The sequence below is a fragment of the Alligator sinensis genome, unplaced genomic scaffold, assembly GCF_000455745.1.
Source record: "Alligator sinensis unplaced genomic scaffold, ASM45574v1 scaffold796_1, whole genome shotgun sequence".
NCBI lineage: Eukaryota > Metazoa > Chordata > Crocodylia > Alligatoridae > Alligator > Alligator sinensis.
The window spans coordinates 1,980,210-2,003,408 of record NW_005842141.1 but is presented as its reverse complement, the minus strand read 5'-3'; the positions used below and the strand labels follow the sequence as shown (position 1 = coordinate 2,003,408).

At 41.1% G+C, this 23,199-nt stretch overlaps 2 protein-coding genes across 3 annotated transcripts in view; one reads left to right on the top strand and one right to left on the bottom strand.

Moving 5' to 3' along the window:
* ZPBP (zona pellucida binding protein) overlaps positions 1 to 16,957 on the bottom strand; it is a 59,116-nt gene extending 42,159 nt beyond the window's left edge. For both annotated transcript variants that reach the window (XM_014520693.1, XM_025206117.1), the window contains exons 1-3: positions 16,873 to 16,957; positions 7,448 to 7,528; positions 2,415 to 2,540 (exon numbers count right to left, since the gene is read on the bottom strand). In XM_014520693.1, the coding sequence (XP_014376179.1) occupies positions 2,415 to 2,540; positions 7,448 to 7,478 (157 nt within the window). In that variant the 5' untranslated portion in view covers positions 7,479 to 7,528; positions 16,873 to 16,957. The remainder of the gene's footprint in view (positions 1 to 2,414; positions 2,541 to 7,447; positions 7,529 to 16,872) is intronic.
* A 25-nt stretch (positions 16,958 to 16,982) lies between these two features.
* The window catches only part of SPATA48 (spermatogenesis associated 48), a 49,100-nt gene continuing 42,883 nt past the window's right edge, over positions 16,983 to 23,199 (top strand). Inside the window, exons 1-3 of the mRNA XM_025206102.1 lie at positions 16,983 to 17,043; positions 18,606 to 18,659; positions 20,259 to 20,552. Of these exons, the coding sequence (XP_025061887.1) occupies positions 16,983 to 17,043; positions 18,606 to 18,659; positions 20,259 to 20,552 (409 nt within the window). The remainder of the gene's footprint in view (positions 17,044 to 18,605; positions 18,660 to 20,258; positions 20,553 to 23,199) is intronic.

Sequence of the window (23,199 nt, the reverse complement as noted above, 5' to 3'; positions counted from 1 at the left end):
ATAACCACAACAGTGGCAGGAGGGTAGGGGAGGAGCTAAGGAAGCTGCAGCAGTTGGTGTGTGCTCTTCCTTTCATTCCATTCAGGAACAGCATACACCAACTGCTGCAGCTTCCTTAGCCTCACGAAGGGTTTTTGAACCCGAAAGCTTGCTTAATAACTATTCTCCAACCATTTGGGTTGGTCTAATAAAAGATATCAAATTCACCCGAGGAACCTTGTCTGTTGTGTGAGGTAGAAGACGACTTGCAAATGAATAGATAAGGTGAGATTCTTTCCTTAACGGCATGTCAAGATGATTGGATTTTTTGTAGAACAGGTCATCTGAAAGCCAAATTATCAGTTTGGATTTTCAGAAGACCTGATCACAGAAATATTTATGTTAATTCTCATTGCCTGAAATGTAAAGTAAAATACTATTACCATTTCACTACTAAAAATTGCATTAGGAAAAATATGTTTCACAGCTAAACACATGTGGAATAAAATCATTCAAAACAATTAAATTAATATTTAATAATTCAAATTAAAAATAATTAAATCCAGTTAAACTGCTTTGAAGTATTAAAAGAACTTTCAACTCCTGAATGAGATTCATAAATACCAAGATCTGCTCTACAGCAGTGAAGCATTTGCTTACAGCCTCTGAATCTCTAACAAAACCTCTTTAAGGATCAGATTCTCAGTTAATTACACTTTGAACTGAAAACAAAAGAAGTACTTCAGATGTAGATCAGTGCAACATACATTGGAGCCTGGATATAAAAAAATACCTGGGATGTGCCTCAGCACAGCTGATCCCCTTCACTGGGCAAAATATGTCTCACACTGTCCACACATTAATCCTGAGGGACAATGGACGTGTTCCCCACTTGCAGAGACATACCCCAGAGCAATCTCCAGGACATGTCTCTGTAGACAGGGAAAGCTGGGTTTCCCCCTGGGCCTGTCTCTGTACTAGGTGAAAGCCATGCAGGTGCTCCCAGGCTACAGGGGCCTGATCCTGCATGGGAATGCCTGGGGTGCTCAGGATTGGGCCACTCAAACCCCAGGAGCACCTGCTTGGGTGGCTGGAGACAGCTCCAGGCTGCCTGTACTCTCACACCATAAAGCTAACAGACATCTCCTGCAATATATGCTGCATATACACATTCAAATTATGTGGGACAGTTCTTCCAGGTTTGGTCTCCTGGTAGAAAAGCTTGCCCAGAGCCACTTGTATTGATACTTGAATGCTGAGATCTGACAAGTGGGGAGTTTGCAGGGCTGACAGTAAGGCAGAGTGGACCTCTGTGCACACATCTCAGTTTGCTCTGCAGACTCCCTTGCAATAACAGAGCTAAACCCTTGCCTGATTCCAGCTGCCAGGAAACTGGGTATACCCCACTACAAAGATGGTACAACATGAGAGGAAGCAAGAGCTAAAGTCATTCTTGTGGGAAGAGTATTGGAAATTGAGTGACTAACCTAGGGCTCCTGTTACTTTCAGGGGGGAAACATTCTGGATGAAACTCCAGGTGAGGGGAGACTGCACATAAAGGGCTGTAGGAGAGCTGGCCACTAGGGATTTATAGGCTATAGGCTATGAGACAGGATTTGGGTGGGCAGCAAGAAGCCTATCAGAGTGTTGGTGATTTCTCAGTCGTACTATAAGAGTCCTGCACAAGAGGCAAAGTACTGCTACAACAGCTAGATCAGCCACTGCAGGCTACAGACCTATCAGCAAGCTTAATTAGAGAACACCTGTAGCCAGCTCAAGGAAGTCACCTAACCAGAAAGGGACAGGGCCTGGGGACATAAACATAGGGCTTGAGCCAAGGCAGTCACTCTAGCCCTGGAGGCAAAAAGGGAAAGATCCCTGCTGCGAGATGGCTGTTGCTGGATGACTGACTGAGACCCCACCAAGCCTGAGAACAGCAAGCAAGGAGCTGAGGTCTAGTAGGGGACTGAAGCCCAGAATGAACAGAGATGTGGGGTAGACAGCCAGGGGGCTTAGATTTAAGTTATAGCCAGAGTGCTAAGTTTGTGTTTGAATTTTAGTTTACTGCACCCTAATACAAGTGCAAGTGTGACAGTGATGCTTTACTGCGAAGCTAATTGGTCTACTCCACAGTAAAGCGCATGTGCAGGTGCACCCAGTAAAAGTGAGGATCTCAACAGATGGGTATCTATGTAAAATAGTATGTACTATATAATATGTTGTATGCATACACATGTACAACAGATACACAAAATTCTAATTCCTCTTAAGATTTCTTTTTTGCTGTTATGTTGTACCTTTGCATCTTAAGTGATATACTGTTACCCAAATTTAAAAGAGCAGTAGGAGCATCACAACTATTCTAAATTGCATTTCATAGGTTGCATTTATCACCTACACAAATAAAGGAAAGGAAAAAAAGATCAAGTATCTACCTGCAACCATGTCACCATTTGGTCCATGCCACTGGAATATTGGATCAATCAGTTCTGAAACCCGTAGCCGATTTGTCACACACAAAATACGGGGACTGTCATGATTCAACTTGACATAGACTTTGACTGAAAATACAATATATGATCATCAGTAGCAAATATTTCTTAGGCAACATAAAATGTCTGTACTACAAAAATAAGCTAATAAAGTGCAGTCTTTTTTTTAAGCATAACCTCAGAGGGATTCTGATTTTGGGGTTGCCCTACAGTCTCCATCACCAAAAAAAGAAATACTAAAGACATGCTCTTGCCTTTAGAAGTTTGGGGATTTTTTTTTCTCGTTTTACTAAATATTCTTTTCAATTATAACCTCTCAATTTCTTCTGTTTACACCATGCTTTTATTTTCTGTAAGAACTGCAGCATATTTCACCATGCTGTCCTTGGAAGAATGGAATGTATCTTGAAATTCATCCAAGAGGGTCTCTCTTGCAGGATTCCCCAGTGTTTTGTTTTGTCTCCTTTATGGTTCAACATATAAGTCACTGCGGAGGACAGCGAGCTGGTCCACAGCTTCCAAGGGGGCTGCAGGGCCAGGTAGATGACCAGCTGGTCCTGTTTGTAACCAGCTGGGCTGTTGGGAGCAGGGGAAGGTTAAACTCTCTAGGTAGGGGGAGCCTCCCCTGGAGGGGAACCTTGCTAACCCCAACTGGGTTGCAAGTTCCCTGTAAAATAATGGCATGATTGGGTTTGGTCTCTGATTTTAACAATTGCATATCCTGCTATGCATGTGGCATGGCAGTATGTGCAATTTTGGAGATAAGATCCTATCACTACATTATTTTAAGATATGCCAGAGGCCTCAAAAACAACTCCTAACCTGTTTGTGAGGCAAAATAGTGTAGCTTTTTGCTTAGTGGAGCTCAAGACAGTGCCCATCAGTTATTACAATCTCACTCAATAGAATCAGCCACCTACTATTAGAATCAAAACCCCAGAACCAAATGCCAAAAGCATTGTATAATATGCTTTTTCAGCTGTGTAACCCTAACCATAACCCTGCCCTGTTACTAGGGGTGGTGGGGAGTCTAAGCAGCCCCACACCTGGAAGGACTTGTGAAAGCTAAGGAACCATGTCCTGGGATGTAGTAAGTCTCCCCACAAGGGAGCCTGCACAGGTGTGGCGAGTGAGAGAGAGTTAGTCACGTGGGCCCACAAGTGGAAGGATAAAAGATGCTGAAAGCAGCGTCAAGGGGCTGCACCTAGCTGGAGCAGGTTGCCTGTAGCTGCCATGGGTTAAGCAGCCACTGGGCGGGCCAAAGGGAGGAGAGCAGGGCTCTCTTCTGTTCATTTATTTGTTTGTTTGTTTGCTTGCTTGGTTTGTTTTGTTTGCACAAGCCAGCAGGCTCTACAAAACCTCTGAAAGATAAGAGACAACCAGAAGTTGAAGCCTGGGAGAGCTCCTGGAAGACAGCTAAGTGATAGTTTATTTGTTTAACTTCCTTTGTTTGTTTTCCTTTGCTGACAAGCCTGGGGTGGCCTGGCTGCAGCAGAAGCAATTGCCAAGGACCTACTGTTCAGGGCCCAAGCCAGCAGCAGAAATTAAATTGGTCAGTTCTATCAGCTTGACCAACATACCCTGCTGCGGTCTGCCCAGAATCTCCCACAGCAGCTTACAAACTGCTTATTAGCATGTCTATTTTAACAGCATATGCTTTACACAGAAATAGCTGCTTGTTAGAATCGAAGCCTTAAGATCCTTCAACATTGGCAGTGAAGAATTACTTTAACATTGATCTAAACAAAATGCCATATGCTTTCTGTGAAAAACAGGAAAGATGGACTTCATGTTTTAATTAAAAATAATGGCAGACATTTCTCCCCCACCAAATACAGAGTTCATATTGAGTTTTAAAGTTAGGCCCTTTCTAGCAAGGTGCATCTCCAGACTGTATTTTATAACATGTATTAAGTTAAAGCCCAACTGCTCCATGGAGGTAATGCAATCAGGAGAGGACTCCAGTGCAGTGCAGAGGTGGGGGCCTGATAAAGCTGTCTGTCTGGCTCCTAGCCTCCTTACTAAACCAGAGCATTGAACCGGCAAGGCTCCAGTGTGGTAAGAAGGCTGTGAGCCAGATAAACAGTTGTTTGTGGGGTTCCCACTCAACCCCCCACTGCAATGGAGATTTGCTGGTTCAAGGCTTCGGTGTTGCATGGGGGCTGGGGCAGGCTCTCATGCTGTGCTATGCTGGTGTTGCTTCCAGACCTGACACTGCACCAGAGCCTGGAACTTGAGAAGTTCCAAGGCTGAGACTGAGAATCAGCCCTGGGATATTACCAGATGTGGTTCAAGACCCTGTGTAGTACGACAATCTATATTTAGATCCTAGTAAACATTACTGTACAACTGATCAGAAAAGGTGAATTAATGCTTGCTTACTGGGATCTAAATATAACATGTGCTAAGTATAATATGTAACAAGGAACATCTCTGTGGCTCACTTGCTATATTCCTATTCCACAGATTAACATGTGTCACTGTTACTACTCATGGCATCATTAACACTTGAATCATACCAGGGCCCAAAACTTCAAAGTGGCCCAAACACCATGCAACTGGCTTTTCTTTATTCTTCTCAGGTTTGTCTCTAACTAGACATTCTGTCCAAAACCTGAAATACTTTCCCAACAAAAGTAATTAATGAAATTTTTCTGAAACTAAAATTGTTTGTAACACACACTTACATAATCACATAATTTTAAATAATTCCCAACCAGCTGTTTTTTCTGATCTTCAGCCCATAAACTATTCTGAAAAAATCCCCAATGCTGACTCCCTCTAGACCAGTCTGGATTATAGAAGTGCTTTGCAAAGAGGTGTGACTATCTTATTACAGCTGGATGAAGGATTTTGTTTCTGGCTCCTTTGGGCCCTTGACAGACATTCACTTAAAGGCACAATGGGATTGGGAATCAGATCCCATACTCGCACCAGCCATGCATGTGTTGCATGGTAGGTATAAGTGCTAGGATTGGAGAACATATCCCAATCACACCAGTTCTGCCAGTGTACAGGGAGCTTGGGCTCACAATCCCAGGCTCCCCCTGCACCAGCAGGTTGGGTACCTGACAATCAGCTGATTGTCAGCTAGCTCCAGGGACTGTGGGGCCATTCCAGCCCATCTGTAGTCCCCAGAGCTGGCCTAGAGTCAGCTGATTGTCAGACTGGGACTGCCTCCGGGCTTGAGCACCACAGCCATCCCAATTTCCCATCCACTGGCAGGGACCACCCTAGGATTCAAACTGTGGGGTGGTCCCTGCTGGCTGATAAGCAGCTGATCAGGACAGCCCAGGGTTCAAGCCAAAGGTCCACCTCAATCTGACACTAGCTGGCGGGGATACCCTTGGGGCTTGAGTCCCACATCCATCCCCACCAGCTGATCAGGACTAGCCTTGAGCTTGAGCTCTGAAGTAGTACCTGCATGGCATGCCATATGTTCAAATTATGGTGCCATACAAACCAGCCACAAAGATATTGTGTGTAATATATATTCAAGTAATACCTTTGTGGCTTGTTTGTGATTTTATTTTATCTTACTTTTATGGCACTAAAAATTTTGTGTATATGTGGCCAGTTGCTATTTCTAGTGCAATTAACACCTTTATTATGCCAGAAACACAAAATGTGCCAGGGGCCTAACTTTTAGTCATACATATATATAATTGTTATTATAAGAATATCCAACAATATTTAATTTTAAAATATGTTATAAATAGACTTGGTAATGACTGTGCTGTTAGCTAATCACAGTTGGGGGCGGGGCATTGATGGGGAAATTGTGGAGGTGAATTGCATTAGGTGTATTCCATTACAATTTGTGGTGAATTCCACTATTCCTATAATTTATTTGTATAAACCTAAGTTAAGATGGGGTGATCAGTATGAAATTGGTGGTAGACAGTTGCTAACATAAGTACTACACAACACCAAGGAATAGGCTGGATCCTTTAGCTAGCATATTTTAGATTTTTTTCAACATTTGGTTTATTACATGGTAATGGAAATCAATAACTATATTTTAGAGTTATCTGGATGTCACTGAAACGCACATGTAATGTTAATTATTTTAACAAAAATTTTGTTGGAATATAACAGACACTGAAGTCCAAATGCCACATGTATAGAAAAAGTTTGATGTTTCATGTTCTGTAACTTCAGAGAGAGCAGTTTTTCAAAGCTGTTGCAGGACACTGGGTATCTGATATACCAATTTTTCTCTTGAAGAAAGACCCTTGTAGTTAAATTATGACTGGTTCTGCATAGGTTCAACAACCTTGCTCCCATTATCTCTGCATGGACACTAGGCCTATACTTTAAACAGTTGCAGCTGGCTCTTTGGATGGGTTATATGAATCACAGCAACAGTGTAATGCTACCTACAGAACTAGGTTATCCAAAAGATAGGGGCAGAGCATTGTAAGAATATGACCTTCAAACTATTTTTGTAATAATCCACCCAGCTGGCCTAACCCTGTGAGGAATGCGTTCTGTAACCCAGTAAAGAGTGGTAGACTTTCTAGTCCACTGTTCATCCTCTGAGTCCTTGGAGAAACACTAGCTGTTATCCCTGAACACATCATGTGGCATACTATGACCTTTATTCCATATAACATATGGGAGAAAAATTCTTTTGAACGATGTTCTGATGAAGCTTCTCTAATATAAAACAAATGTTCTACTTTTTCAAGCATTTTAAAGTACTGTCACTGAAAAATCATTTTATTATATTTTACTGAAGCATTTCACCAATATCATTTTAAACAACAACTATGACGAAGAACAAAGTTTATCAATTATGAATGTTACATACTAAAAGGAAAGATATTAAGAGTGAGTAAATGGAGCAGTTCATAGCTGTAATCAATTTACAGTTTGCATATTGTGGTCTTGAGTGAGCTTGATAGCACAATGACAAAACCATTTATAAAAGTGACAGTTTACACAATTATCATTAAAATTTAAAATATGAATACCAGGAAACGTAGTTGATCCCACTATTTTCATGTCCTTGGATTTTTCATTGATACTTCTTGAGAACCTCTCTGAAGAATTAACTGTTAAAATATAAAATATATTCTGATATTAAAGCAGAGGCTTAAAATTACCAAGAAAGCAAGCACTGAGCTACAGGTTCATGTAAAAGCTTCCAAGATTTGTTCACCAATAGATAGGAGGCACTCTTTTTATAAGTTCTTGTATAAAAGTAACCCCCCATTAAGGCAATCTGAATGAAATGAACAAGACAATGATATAGACATCTTTACTCTGAATGACATAAGCACAAACTTAACATTTAAGTACATTCTTACATATTACACAGGAGCACAGTATGAATAATAAGTTTTGGAAATGAAATGCCACTAAATTCAGAAAAGTTATAGACGGGTGCCTCCAATCTAAAATTGTATTCTAGGTGAAACTCTTCTCTCTCCTGTCTTTCAATCAAGCTAGTTCTGTGCTGCCTAAAAAAATCAGCAAGCAAGCAAAATGCCCAAGAATACAGGAGAGCCAATCCCACTTTTCTCGGTTGCCATGCTGAGTACAACAGCATCAACTGCAGAGAAAATTCTACTCTGTCCCTTCAGCCATGGGGTAGAGCAGGCTCAGTACAGATAAAATAGTTTTTTTTAGAGGCTAGCTCTCAAACTAGTAAGTGTATACTGATCATGTAAAATTCTATTCTTAAATTCATTTGAATAAAGAAAAGACTGACAGAAATCCTGGAGTTCTTAAAGGACCCAGATTTTAATTAATTTTAGGTCATAAACTAATAGACCTACTTGTAAATTCTCAGAAAATCATAATATACTTAAATACTCAGTGTAAGTCTCTAAAGAGGATATAGTACATATATCTAACAAAGAGACTAACTTTAAATATAAAACTGAACTTGACTGTATATATGGAGTTACTATTAGTCTCCCTCCATGAAGCATGCCACGTAGGATAGGAAGCTCTTAAAATTTCTGAGTGACAGGTCTTTTGGAATCTCTTAAACTCTGTGTTTAAATATCACACTTACTGTTGGATGATTTCTTAATGCTGAATCAATATTGAGTCTTAACTTTCCCTTCAGAGCTAAAATCAGGCTTAAAGTTATTTTAATTTGTCTACATTCTGGATTACAAGAGAGAGACTCAAATTTCATGAGAATTGCACAGGTATGAAAAACACTTTGGAAAGAGAAGGAATTTAAAATAAGTCATTCTAGTTCAAATCAGACAATACTGTCTCTTGCATATTTCCTGAAAAAGTTTCAGAATGTTATCATTATTGTCTCCACCCACCGTTTGAAAACGGCATACCCTACAATGATGTAAGGCAGTGGTGCCCAAATTTTTTGTTGTGTGGCCAGAATGGGTGGTGTCAGGTTCATCTATGGGCAAATCCAGCTGATAGGCTTGATCTAGCACATGAGGCCAGCATGGCAAAGACCTAATCCAGTTGCGGGGGGGAGAGGGAGAGGGGGGCACAGTCTTCCCCCCCCGCACACATGAGGATTGGGGTCAGAGACGGAACTGCAGCAGCCTCAATCTGGATGCATAGGGGGTTGAGGGGAGTGAAGAGCAGCCCAGCCCTGATCTGGATGCACAAGGGAGGGAGACAGTGGTGATGGCACCCCCCAATTTGGGCATGGGGGTGGTGTTGGGGGGCGCAGGGGACAGAGGAGCAACCTGGCCCCGGGAGGCAGATCACCCCTGATTGAGAGGTGTGGAGGGGGGAGGGGCAGGGAGCAACCTGGCCCCGATCCAGACATGTGAGGGGGGTGGGGATGAGGACAGAAGCAACTCGGCACAATCCAGACAGGTTGAGGTGAGCCCAGACGTAATCCAAGCACTGCAATGGCCAGGGTGAGGCTGGATCTAGCCATGCAGAGCTTCTACCACTCTTCCACCACCAAATTTCCCAATGCATGAGGATACCCACAGGCTGGATGGCATGGCTCTATGGGTCAAATCGGACCCACAGGCCAAGGATTGTACACCCTGATATAAGGCAACATATTGTAATTTTGCAAAGCATTTGGGAACTTGTTAAAGAAGCTACAGAAATTAGTAGCAATAAGAATATGAAGATCAACAAAAAAAGTATAGAAAAATATCAAAACTATAAATATTATTAATCATGATTATATTATAGTTCGTGTGTGTATGTATATGTGTGTCTGTAGATGTATATGTGTGTTATGTTGGTTCCTTTTTCTAACAGTTTACCATTAAGAACCAACATTAAAACAGTTTAAATATGCAACATTGTAACAACATATACCAATCTGTACTGTATAATTTGGCCACAATACTTGTAAAGTAGAAGTACCGATGAAGGAAAATGGTCATGGTATTGAGGCACCTGTCTGAGACATATGAGACATGAGTTTATTTCCCATCTTTACCTTTCCTGTGACAGCGGGCAAGTCACTTTGGGCTAAATTCTATTTCACTTTTACCACACTAAGTAGAACTTATCAAGCAACAATTTTTAACACTCATACTCTGTTTAAATTTATGCTTATCATGCATTTCCCTTCTGAAATCTAGCTGCAGATAAACCTGGGGTTTAGAAGGCAGCAGAACACTCTTCTACCTTTTAACTCAATAAGCTGGGAAACTAGCTCAGAGAGCATGAGATGCAGTTTGTAGCCCCAACTGACCCAAAAGAAATTTGAACCTATCATCTCCCACTTCCCAACAAAATGCTCTAAACACCTGGCCACTAGCCAGGTATTACCCCCAATAATCTCCAACTCTCCTATTGAACCTGGCCCACTGGAGTCAGGGGGAGTAAAACAAGCCAGAGTGAATGTGGATTATTAAAATATTTGCTGCTCCATACAAGAAGGGCAACCTAGGTCCTGGCCTATGTCCCAATATTCCACTTCTGTTTATCCCTCTTAGCCAATCAATAGTAAGGCAAGATACAGTGGGCCAGCTTCAAGAGAAGTGCTGGAGAGTGACTTGGGTAATGTATAGCCTATGGCCTCATAGCTACATCATTTTACTAGGAAACTGAAGATGCAGGTTCAAACCTCCCCTGGATGAGGATAGCCTTGAATCTGGATTTCCCATTCCCTGGATAAATTCCCCTATGCTACTACTCCACTTTACTTACAGCAGACACACACGCAGGACAATCCTATTCCAGCACAGATTAAAATAGAATCTAAATTGTGTAAGTGACAAAAAATTGCTGTTACATGGCTGCATACTTGCTGCTTAAGCATGTAAGTATAAAATAGGACTTGGATGCTTCAGATTCTGATCTATTTAATAAGGCTAGTAATACTTCTCTACTTCATAAGCTGGCTGTCAAGATTTGGGGTAACTAAGACCCTGCAGTGACACGGTGGCAAGATAATTACAGGTAAATAACAATAGCGGAACTGTATTATTTACTGCATGACCATGTCTTGTCTGTTCATAAACAGTCTTGAGTCCATATTTTTCATTAAAATTTGGGGGTAACAGAAAAGAGCCAGATTCAAAGTTGGTGCTTATCAGCAGATGTTTTGACCTCAGTGAAATTATGCCAATTTATATCAACTGAAATTCCCACCCAGAGACTACACAGATTTTAAATTCTTTTTACCTCTGATCTATAAACATCCTGACAGGAGCAGCCCCAGCTGGCAGGGGGTCCAGAGCATCAGCCTGCCAGCATGAGGCTGCTCCAACCCAGCTCAACATGCTGCGGATGGGCCGGCCTAAAGCACAATATTGCTCCAAAGTAGGGCTAGCCAGCTGGTAGCCCCCTGCATTGAAGCACCCTCGTGCCCCAGCCAGCCGCACCTGCATCTACACGTGCACCGCTGCAGAGTTTAAAAAAAAAAAAACAACAAAAAACCAAACCCCAAAAAACACTCTGCAGCAGGGCAGTACTTGTAAACACAAGTACTACCCTTCTGCGGGGTTAGTTTCTTTTGACCTAACATGAGGCATTTAATATGGAGCTAATTAGTCTACTCGGCAGTCTTGTGTAGCCTACTCTACATCTTGTGTAAACACGCCCAGGAAAAATTGGATCATCTTGAGGAATGGAGCATTAAAATGGTATGACGTTTATCAGTATGAAGTCCAAAATAATACACTTGAGACTTTGGCTTTAAGACTGGGTGATAACTGAGAGAGAGGCACCTATGTGTATTTGTCACTCTCAGGATGTTCTGAGTTGACAGTGTAATGAAAGACAAATGCAATCAAAGGTATAATAGGCTGACTACATTCTGTAGTGACAAGGAGGTATTTGGTACCATTGTATAAGACATTGATAAGACCCCCTTTAAAATACTGTTGCCAGTTGTGGTCACCAGTGTGTTGCCGCCGAGAGCCGCGGCGCGGGGTTCGGGGCTTTAGGAGCCCTAATCGGCAGGCAGGGACATGTGACGCTTGGAGTGGAATCAGGTACTCAAGCATTTGGATTGAATAAAAGATTGTTTACTTACACTGCTCATACAGTGCAGGTCAGAAACTTGCTTCGGTTACAGTTGTAAAACATGGGTCGGGCAGAAATTACAAAGTTGGTTTGGTCGGTCTGCAAATGTGCCGGGACGTTCGGGGTATTCGGGCCGGCAGTCGTCTTACGTCTCGGGTGGGGGTGTGCTAGGCCCCCTTGGGTCGGTGACGGGGAGTCCTTAGTGGTTGATCAGGCCGCTAAGTTCGCTCTGAAACACACGTGGAGTTTGCTAGGCTCCACAGTGTACTCGGAGTTCTCCAACTTGGGCGAAAACTGCTCAAGCTTTTTATACGGCTAGCAAGCCAATCGCTAGCTGCCACGTGTGCATAATTTCACGCAAGCCAATAATGGGGCTCGAATTAGAATACAAATGGCGGGAACTCTTTGCACCGAGCATTTCTTAGATGCAAAAGAAATGCACTGTGCAAAGAAGCTGCAAATTGGCGGGAACTTTTTCTAGGTCATTAATATATAGTCACTGGGCTCTGGAGTTTTCCCTTCGTGACCTAATTATATGACCTACTTACAGAATGATTGACAGACTGCCTTCTGTAATCCTCCACTGTACTATAGGCGCATGAACAGTGGGTTCTGACACAATGTTCCATAACAGTGAACTTAAACTGGACTGGGTTCAAAGAAATGCCACTACTGTGGTTAAGGGAACTGAAGACCTTTCCTTATCAAAGAAGTTTAAAGGAACTTGGCTTGTTTGGTTTAGCAAAAGACCGATTCGATTATTGTTTACAAGTACATCTGTAGGTTGATATTAAGTGAGGTGAAGACATTTTTAAGCTGAAAGACATCAGCATAGGATCAAATGACTATAAAATGGTTAAGGATAAATTTTAAATTGAAAATTAAAATAGGATTTCTCTCCGTCAGAGGAATGAAGTTTGGTCTTCTAAGCCAAATAGTGGCAGCAAAAAACCTGAGTCATTTGAAACTTGAACTTGATATTATGGAACATGGAAGATGTCCAGTTATCTATGCTTCATGGCTTTTGTTGGCCACCACAAATGCAGCTGACTTCTGAGGGTGGTGTCTGGGCATCACCTTCCTCTAAAGCATTCAGACATCAGTCACACCTAAGGCTCCAGCAATGATCCTGCTGGTACCCAGAAAATTGGAGGATCCAATCACCCACTAGGGTCAAGAAGTACTTTTCCCCTTCCCTAGATCAGGTTGGCAAGTGCGGTGTGTTTGGGCCAGTAGTTAGCCTCCTTGGTAGGACAGCGCATGGTCCTTTTCTTAGGATCTTCTGAGCATATATTAGCCAATGATTTCCATGTAATTACAGTAACAGTACCCTCATCTTTCCACTTCTACCTACTGCATGTTATAGGGCATTCTGTGCGTTTCTGGTATTGTAATTGTGTTTAAACTTTGAAATGACCATTTTGGGGATTCCTTGGATAATTTAATTGCCTGTGAAAGTATAGGACTGGACCTGATTATCCAAGGGACCTCTTTGTTTCCTCCCTAATGTTTTACAGGATGCCATGTTGATTTAAGTGCCCTAAATAAAAAGTAAAAACTTAGGATAAAAAAATACTGAGAGCAATATATTGCTACGATCACGTATCTGTCAAAAGCTACTAAAAGTCATACAATGAAAGTTTTAAACATGTATTGCTAAAATGATAAAACAATAGAAATTGAAAGCCTGAAACCTAATATACTGTATTAATAATGGAACACTTCTAAACTGCTTCAGCAATAAAGCTTGTGAAAAATATTTCTATAATATTTTTAACCCAGAGATGGAGCTCTTGAACCACTAATAGAAAAAGAATTGAAGAAAGTAGGTATTGGTAGTAGGTTACTGCAAGGAGATACGAGGACGCACACAATTTCTACAATTATTTTCTGTTCTAGCTCAAAGACAGAAAATCTAGACCAAAAGAACCACTATGAAACCACATGCTGTAATTTAAAAATTAACCTGAGCTTTTGTTCCTTCAGTTGTCTGAAGTACAGCTTAGTCTTTTTAATGTCCAAGCATGTGATTGTGCCTACTTGTGAAGCCTAGGCTCACATATTGCATGCCTCTTTTGACAACATCTGAGCCATATTTGTTTTAAAGTGTTGTCCCCAGATTTTTTCAGGAATCCTAGTTTACTTGAATTCCTCTTCACACCTCCTAACATCTATGCACCCAGAGACCCTTCTTATACTAGTCTCTAGCAATCAATCCTCTTTCTACTCTAACTTTGTTCTGAACAGACCATGTGTTAAATTTAATTGGAGAAAGTATGAAACAGAAGTAACAAGGTCGTGAAGTACTACAAAAAGGGCAAAGAAGGTGAAGTAGGAGATGGTGAAGGACAGGATTCAAAATCTGTCACTTTTATCTTTAAATTGCTTATTAGTATCTCTTCCTCATTAGCGTAACTCCTGAAAGACGGAGAGGTTTTTAAATTTTATCTCTTCTTAAAAGATGAAATGGAAGTTCAGAAACAATTCATTAAAGGAGCCTAGTTGCCTTATAAAACCTTTAGGATATCTCCTGTACAACAGAAACACGCAGGTCCAGATTCTTTACTGCTTTGCATACAATGTTATAGAAAAAGGTATATGCAGCACCTTTTCAAAATGTGTCAAAAGCAGAGCTACTGATCCTACCCACAGGGAAGCTGTTATGTTTTAAGTGCATATGGAGAAAGCAATACAATTTAGCAAAACTGTTTCAACCTGATAAACCTGCTAATGTGGGATTAAGGTTCTGACCCAGTAGAATATGCCAGCATTCTCCTGTGGTAGATTTAAAACTTTCTGGTATTTTGCACAGGTGTAAATATTACACAAACATACATGCCAGAGGTTTATAGACTTGTTTTTGAGTTCTTCTCTGGAGTTGGAAATTTGATTCCTAAAAAAAAAAAAAAAAGTAACTTACAGATTCCCTGCTTGTACTTTGCAGAACAGGGTGCATGAAAACTGCACACCTCCACAACACTTCCTCCATACCCTCTCTGCCTCAAAGACACCAGAGCTACAGTGCTGCTGACAGTTGCTGTCTGTGCAACCTTGGGATTGGGGGATTTTGTATCGCCAAGGAAGAATCTATCCCAGTACATATTAACTGGATGGGTCAAACATTCACTGAAGAGGGAATCCCCACAGAGCTGAAAGAAAGAAACGTAATGAATGCACGATGAACTACATTTCTTGTCCAGATTTAACCTGTCCCAAATCAGTGATGCCCTTTTCCAGGGAACAGGGACAACGATATGCATGCTCTCCAATGAGACCACAACTATGTTTAAAAGACCAAAAAGAGTACAATGATTAAAAACCAGTTGCATAATATAACCCCAACAAATTTATTTAAAATTTTTCATTAATTTGACAGTCTCAGAATGAAGATTAAAATAGTAAATTTAATCATCTTTAAAATATTTCACCAAAAGATTACAATTGATCTGAAAATGTTATTGCTAGGAAACAGGCTTTACAATGAGCTTTGAATAATTAATCAATGTATTAGCTAATAAAATAATGTATTGCTACGCTGTTCATTTGGCATAATTTAAATGAATGTATATAGTAAAGAAAGTTCTACAAATGATGGGAAGTCTTGGCATAAGACCAAATTGAGTTCTTATGGTAACTGCTGCTGTTCTTAAGTAATTAAATTCTGAAATAATTACTGCAAAGAGATATCTGCAGCCAAAAATTGTACAAAAACAAGGCTGCCGACTTAACAGACTTTGTTTCACTTAATCAAACTTACATTTAAGTATGTCCTTTGTTTTCAGATATTTAAATTACAATTGACATTTGTAAGCTGCCTGCTGAGGGAAACTGCTCGGCTAAAATTTTGTCATAGAAGTCTTATTGCTAGAAATATAAAAAGTCTGTGGGGGAAGGGGGAAAATTGGAAGCTGGATTGCAGCTTTTTAAAACTGCATTAATAATAGTTTAATGGTAAAATAATTACCAATTTTTTTTTTTTAGTTATGCCTTGACCTTTCTCTTCTATTAAACCCACTGCTAATGCAGTTCGCAGACAAGGTTAGAGTACACTGCATGACACTATAACAAAGCCACTGTTCTGGATGCCATCACTTTTTAATGAAAGAACTCTCCCTTTCCCTTCTCCCTCCCCCAATACCTCAAACAGGCCAAATGTAATGGAGTCATTTTTAAAGAACCCCCCCCCTCCAGTTCAAAGAAGACACTGTGGACTCTACATGAGATGCTGATCGTGCAGTTGTTACTGCATGGTCATTTAGTACTTGCATATATGATTACTAAAGGACTGCAAGTGTGCCCAGTGGTGTCCCCGCATGGCTGCGTGGTAATGCTGACTGCGCAGCAGCTCATTACTACTGCACAGTAATGTTACGTCATGCTTCATGACACATGATGATGCTGTGCAGTAGTAACGAGCTGCTGCACAGCCTCGGGTAGAGGAAAGGGTACCATTTTAGAACTGGATGACCACGTATAGCTTTCCAGTTTAACTTAGGAGAGCAGAAACTCATCCTTTCAGCACTCACTCGACTCCCAAAAAGCCTTCCATTATGAATCAAAGACTGGGGAAGGAATGAGACGTCTATTAAAATGGCAGTGTTTCCTTAGCTTTAGAAGGAAATGGATCCAGGCAACAGCAGGCCTGGCACTGCAACTATCATGAGTGCCTGGAGGGGGAGGGGGGATCTGAGGATCACACCTTGGGTTGAATAAGCCCGTGGTCAATTCCCGAGTCAAGAATAGCTCAGAACTGCACTGCGCTGCCCTGCCCTGCCCTGCCCTGCCCTCGATGTGGGGCCGGTGCAGGGCACGGCAGACCCAGCTCCTGGAGAGCAGACCCACCCCCCAGGCTCCTGCAGCCGGACCCCGCCCCAAACGGGTGGGTGACTGTGACGTCACCACCACCCGAGGGCAGCAGCAGCGCCGGCGCCTCCCAGTCTCCGACCCCGCCCCCGGGAGGGGCTGCTACCTGCGGGTGCGGCCTGCAGCAGGAAGGCGAGGAGGAGCGCGGCGATGCGGACTGCTGGGGAGGGAGCGACAGACGCTCCCCGGCCCCGCCTCCAGCTCGCCGGGTGCGACATGGCGCGCCGCCCTGCAGGTTCGTTAGCTGCCTCGAACCCCGGCAGCTGGCGTCGCCATGGTAATGGGGCGGGGCTGCGCCGCGTGCAGGCGCGTGTTGAAGCGCGGGGTGATGTTGCGCATGCGCATTCGGCTGGGCCCGGCAGGCAGAGGATTGGTTGCACTCCGACTCCCCGCCTGAGTGGAGCGTGCCTTGCCCAGGAGCGCCCCGACCCCCCGCTGCGGCTCAGAGCTGTTGGGAGGGCGGGCAGCAAGAGCAAAGACCCTGAGGGGCAGCCCCACCTGCCTGGGTACTTAGGGGTTTGCAGAGAGGGGTGCAAGGGTTGCCGTACACCTGCATGAGCGTCTATAAGCCCGCAGGGTTTTTTCCCCTTAAAAGGAAGCCAGAGGCTTTTCCTAACGTGCCCAGAGCTCAGGGCTCTGCTCTTCACTTTCAGATCAAAGCAAAATCTCCTATATCATCGTTGGATCCTGTATTCATCTACTGTGCCCTAGATGGGTGTTTCTCATCCAGTAGGGCGCAACCCAAAAGTGGGTCACAAGAATATATGAAAAGGTCACGAACACACTTAAAAAAATGGGTCAACAAACTTTAAAAATGGATTCTTCTTTAAAGAAGAAAATCATTGGCAACCGGGGCTTTACTCTTGCAAGCTGGCAGAGTTACGCTGTGTCCCACACACGGGGCAGGAGGGAGGGACACTGGGTCTAAAATCAGACTTGATCAAGTTATTTGTCTATATTCTATATTAAAGTAGCAATAATCAAATTTCATGAGAATTGAACAAGTCTGAAAGAAACAACATTTAAAATTAGTCATTCTAGTTCAAGTCAAACAAGACTTTCCCTTGCATGCTTTTTGAAAAAGAGAAAATATGTGAAGGATGATTGTAAGCATTCTTGTTGTTTCTGCTTTTCAGAACTTTCTGGTTTTTGTCTCCGCCCGCCGTTTGAAAAGACCATAACACTACAATGATGAAGGACAAGGTATTGTAGTTCTGCAAAGCATTTGGGAATATGTCAAAGAAGCTACAGAAATTGAATAGTAATAAGTGAAAAGATCAACAGAGAAGAAAGTATAGAAAAAATATCAAAACACTATCATTAATATTGGTTATATTAATGTACTATATATGTTAATATGTTAGTTCCTTTTTCTAAAACACTTTACCATTAGGAACCATCACTTAGAGTGTTACACATTAATGTAAATATTTGTTAAGGGCTCTTAAAACAGGAGTGTCCCCATGTTAGGGCAGGGAAATGTGTTAAGGACCCTCTGAGCACCTTAGAGAGAACCCTCTTCCTCTTCCATCAAGGATTATCTCTTAACTGGTATTGGGCAGCTCATGTTGCAGTCACGTGACTATTCCACAGGCCCCAAATCAGTTGGGATCAGTCCTTCAGCATCCCAGGAGGCGCTGTTCCCAGCTACTCTATCTTTACCCACAGTGACCTGTAGTCAAAAAAAGGAGTGAAAGCTAAAAGTTGGCATTTTCCAAAAGGCGCTTTGAGTCTAACAAGGGGGGCCTGTTGCATCTAAAAAAGTTGAGAGCCGCTGGTCTAATTTAGTGTAGCTGTGTTTTGAAAAGCAGCTGTACAAAAAGGCCCCTTGTTACTTAGCAGATAAGCTCCTTGTGGATCGTCAGGGTAAAGGTTTGTCTCAACAGTCCAAAGGTAAACACATTTTTACTCTTTTCTACATTTTAAAGAGCCAGTGCAAGAATATTGAGGCTTGATAGAGCTGTGCAGTCTCATCTTTTTTGTGCATTATCAGCAGTATTGGTTATTAAGTTCTAACCATTTACACCTTAGAAAATTCTAATTTGCAACTCTGGAAGCTAGAAAAGCTTGTTTTCTAATTAAAACTTGGATGCATATCATATGGAAATCATTGACACACAACAAATGTGGCATTTTAAATGTCATATTACAGAGAAGAATCACATTTATGAACATTTGCTCCATAACTTGAAGGAACAAAAATGTTGGCAAATGTAAAGTGAATGTAAGATGTGTCAGAAAGATTTCTGTTTTTTCACCAATTTCTGTTTTTCACCACTTTTCTATAAAAGGTCTAAAAAATTGCCTTTTCATCCCTTTCCAGGCATGAAACCATGGGCTAATTTCTTACCAGTAAAGAAAGAAGCTTTACATTAAATTTTCTTTTTCCCATGGTAGACCTTCTCCCATGGGTTCATTAAGAATGTGAATTTCAAAAAAGGTTTGTCATCATTTGATCAGACAGTTTGTTTCTGATTGTGATTTCACATCAGTGCTAAGAGTAACTGAGTTCAGTGAACTTACGACTGTGTGAAACCATTGTAAACCAAAGGACAGCTGGAACCTGTTTTTCTAACTTCAGCTGTTCTGTGGTAACTGTCCCTAGGTCCACAACTATCCTGTGGTAAGTGAAAGCTAAACCAAGGCAATTTATCCTTCTTTCTTTTAAACTGAGTTAAAAACAACTAGTAAAAGTCTAGAGATAAGCAGTCATATTTTGTAGGGTGGAAATGTTTAATATTTATGGTCAATATGGCTTATTAACTGTAAATAATATTATTAACCTTTGATTTTTATTTTTTTTTCTATTTGATAAACCTTGTATCACTTAAAACAATTTATGGGTCTATTCTTGTTGCTTCTTGTCTAAATTTCAGTTGTGTAGGTACTTTATATATAAAAATCCTAATTTGTTTTTGGGTAATCTGAAAGCATATTATGGAGTAAGTAGCTGATTGTGTTTCCTCTAGGTATCAGGTTATGATGATTACACAGTTACAAGTTGCATTGTGTGTTAGTGTTCCGCTGTTGCCAAGCAACAAGCAGACTCTTTGCTCATCTGACAGCTTCATTCTTTCTCTGGCTTCCTTTTTTGCTCTTTTCCAGGGAAGAATTCACCTTTTAAACTAGTGTTTTGGCTTTTAGGGTTTATCTGAAGTGTTTTTTGGTGGATGCACTCCTATTTACTGTGCCTTATTGGACAGGATTTCAGAAAGTGAAAAGTAAGATAAAGTTGATCCTTTAATTTGCTGTCAGCTAAGGGGGTAAAGAGAATGACCATGGTTTCCCAGGGAGCTGAAAGGCAGATTAGTGGCTTGAAAACAGTCAATCAGTCAGTCAAACCAATTCACAAGATGGATCGCCAGCAATATCAAAATCTGTTACAGAAAATGTACATGCCTTCTGTGAGAGGACCTGATGACAGACATGATTTTGACAGCTTCCAGCAGAAAGACAGTAAATCTTTTCTTAAATTCAATCCTTACACTCCAGCAGGTGGGCCGGACTATCCTTTATTCCCACACCGGGACAATGTGCCTTTGGTTGACCCCTGCTCGGGATTCATAAGTGCAGGAGCTGATGCTCTTTTGCAGCCAAACTGTGGCAGAACCATTGATTCACTGGTGGATTACAGTGATGTAAAACCTCATCAGCGGGTTCCCGCTCCAGAAAAAACCCCGCAGGCTGCACACAGAAGGCATATGATTTTGTTAGAGGAAACAAACCAGGACAGACGTTGGAATTCCAGGAAAGTGTCAGATGCTTTGATCAGGGCACGACTTGGAGGTAAAGCAAGTTATTATTATTACTTGTTAATCACAGCTTGGGCTCTACAAGGCACAAAGACACTCCCTGCCCCACAGAACCTACAAATTATGACCTTAATATAATACGTTTGCATTTGATATTTACATTGAAACCAACCATGGAAAAAAACAGAACAGATGATTAATTGTCCCAAGAGCGGCATCCAGGTGCCAAATAGGAAATTATAGCTTACAAAGAGAAAGCAAAAGAATTTGAAATTAATTAATATAAAATAAACCATAATCTCTTAAAAGGTAATTAAAGTAATAAAAATGAGTAAGCTGGTATAGCTTATCAGTTTGAAGAGTAGAAACCCTAAACACTGATGTATCTTTTGACATGGCATGCCACAGAGCTAAAGTCACTTCAACCAGGGCACAACTTGACAGTAATGTGGATCGTAGAGTGGAATTCCTCTAGAACCATTGAGGTGTCTTGGTCCAAATACATGCTGTTTAGTTATATATACAACAAAATATCAGATAGTATTCAAGAACTGATACATGGAGCTGACTTGCCCATTGGGGCCTGATTCTACTCCCCTTAAAGTTGGCAACAAAACTCATTGGCTTTAGTGGGAACATGATCAGACTGGCTTAATCCTTCAAACCATAATCTGTTGAAAGAACTGAAACTATAAAACACTCTATAGGGTACTTCTAAAAGCAAAATGCATCACAATCATTAAGCAGTACAGCAAAACTTTTTTTTTACAGTTTAACAGAATCCAAAAATAATTTCCTTAATGTTCTTAGAAACCTGAACAAAATTTTAGAAGATCCTTGGGCATACTATAACAAAGTTTCTGAAAGATAAGAAGATCCATATGATCTTTAGTGTAGACTGCATTAATATTCAGAACTATAAAGAACGTTTTTACAATGCAAAAATACCATTGTTAGCACTGTAAATTAATTGTGTTTTATTCAAATTAGTCATCATAAAGTCCTTGAGTTCCACAAATTTTAGCAATAATTTTGGTTACCTTTGTCATATCATTTAAAATTTTTTGCTTTAAATAAAAAACATGAAGCCTACTATAGTTCTAAAAGTAATTTTTTAAAGCCACAAATAAATTAGTAAATGAAGTATAACCTTAACCAGTCTATCAATCTTCTTTATTCAACCTCTATCACTCATGCTCAGTTTCTCAAATTCTATTCTTTTAATATTTTCTCTGATTCAATGTTTTGTTTTTACATATATTTCTGGCTTTTATGGCAAAATAGCACAAATCGCCAGAGGTAAACAGCTGCTTTTCTGCCCGTTTCTGGAGAAGAAAATGAGGGGACGGAGGATCTGAGCTAGAGATGGCTGAAAAGACATAGATCAAGAGAAAACATGAAACTCTGTGACCAAGTCATTGTCTAACTTACAGTGGTCTGAAATGGCAGATAAATCCAAGACTCAGGCACATACAAGTTTCCATCACTTTATGTTGTACGTGTTCCTGGAAAATGGCGCATAATTTGCATAAAGGGAGCCCACTTTGCAATGTAACAAATACGGATACGTTCCAAGACCTCAACTGGACTGACCCCCAGACCCATTTCTACCACTTTTGCAAGGCAGTTTTGATAGTCACCAACAGCAGACAGTACACACAAGCATAGGATGGTGGTGAATGTTGCCATAATGGGGATGGCAACTACAGAAACACGTGTTGCAGACAACGAGCAAGGAGCACAGATCCACACAGACTATATTTTAGTGCACAGCATTCCCACAATGCACCTCACAAAGCGGCTGACTGTGAGCTTCCACCACACCAATCATTTAAGAGTGAATTTACCTTGCATATAATGAATTTTTGGTATAAAAAGACTGTATAAGAGTGAATTCCCATATACAGAACCTGTATAAAGCAGGGGAAACCTGTACCATCAAATACTCTTCTTCAGGTATGTCAGAAAGACCCAAGTTAAGGTCTTAAGGTTAAATCTTAGTTCCACTGAAGTCAATGGCAAAACTCAGAGTATCTTAGGAAAGACACCTGAAAGAGCCACTCCAACAGCAATTTCTTCATGAAAGCTGGGCAAAAGCTTTCCAAGCCTGGTTTTATTTACAAGTGTTTTTGGACATTGGCTAACCTGATAAGGAGAGCTTTAAACTAGATTCTATGGTGGATGGCAGCAAAACTACCACATGCAAGTGTACAGAGGATCATGACCTGGAAAAAAACGTGGTGGAATAATTTCCGTAAGTGGAAAATTGATGTGGCGGGGGGGTAGCTTGTTTTAGAAGTTAGGTCCAGGAAAAAGGGATCAGACATTTCACTATATGTCAAGAATGGATTCATTTAGTCCAAGCTCTACCCCCGCCCCCTCCAAAAAATTATTTTTAAGCATATGTGGTTGAAAATGAAGGGAGAATAGAATAGTGATATTATGGTGGAGGCCTGCTATCAACCACTAAATCAGTAAGCAAGTAGATGAAGCATTTTCCTAGCAAATAACAAGAATACTTAAGATTTGTGAAGTAGTAAAAATGAAGAATTTTAATTTTCTTGAAATAGCAAAATACAAGAAAGGCCAGCACATTTTTAACAGCTTTAAAGGGCAATTTTCTGGAAAACTAAAAAAAAGGAAGCAAGTAGGGGTTCCTTTATTTTGGATCTGCTTCTCAG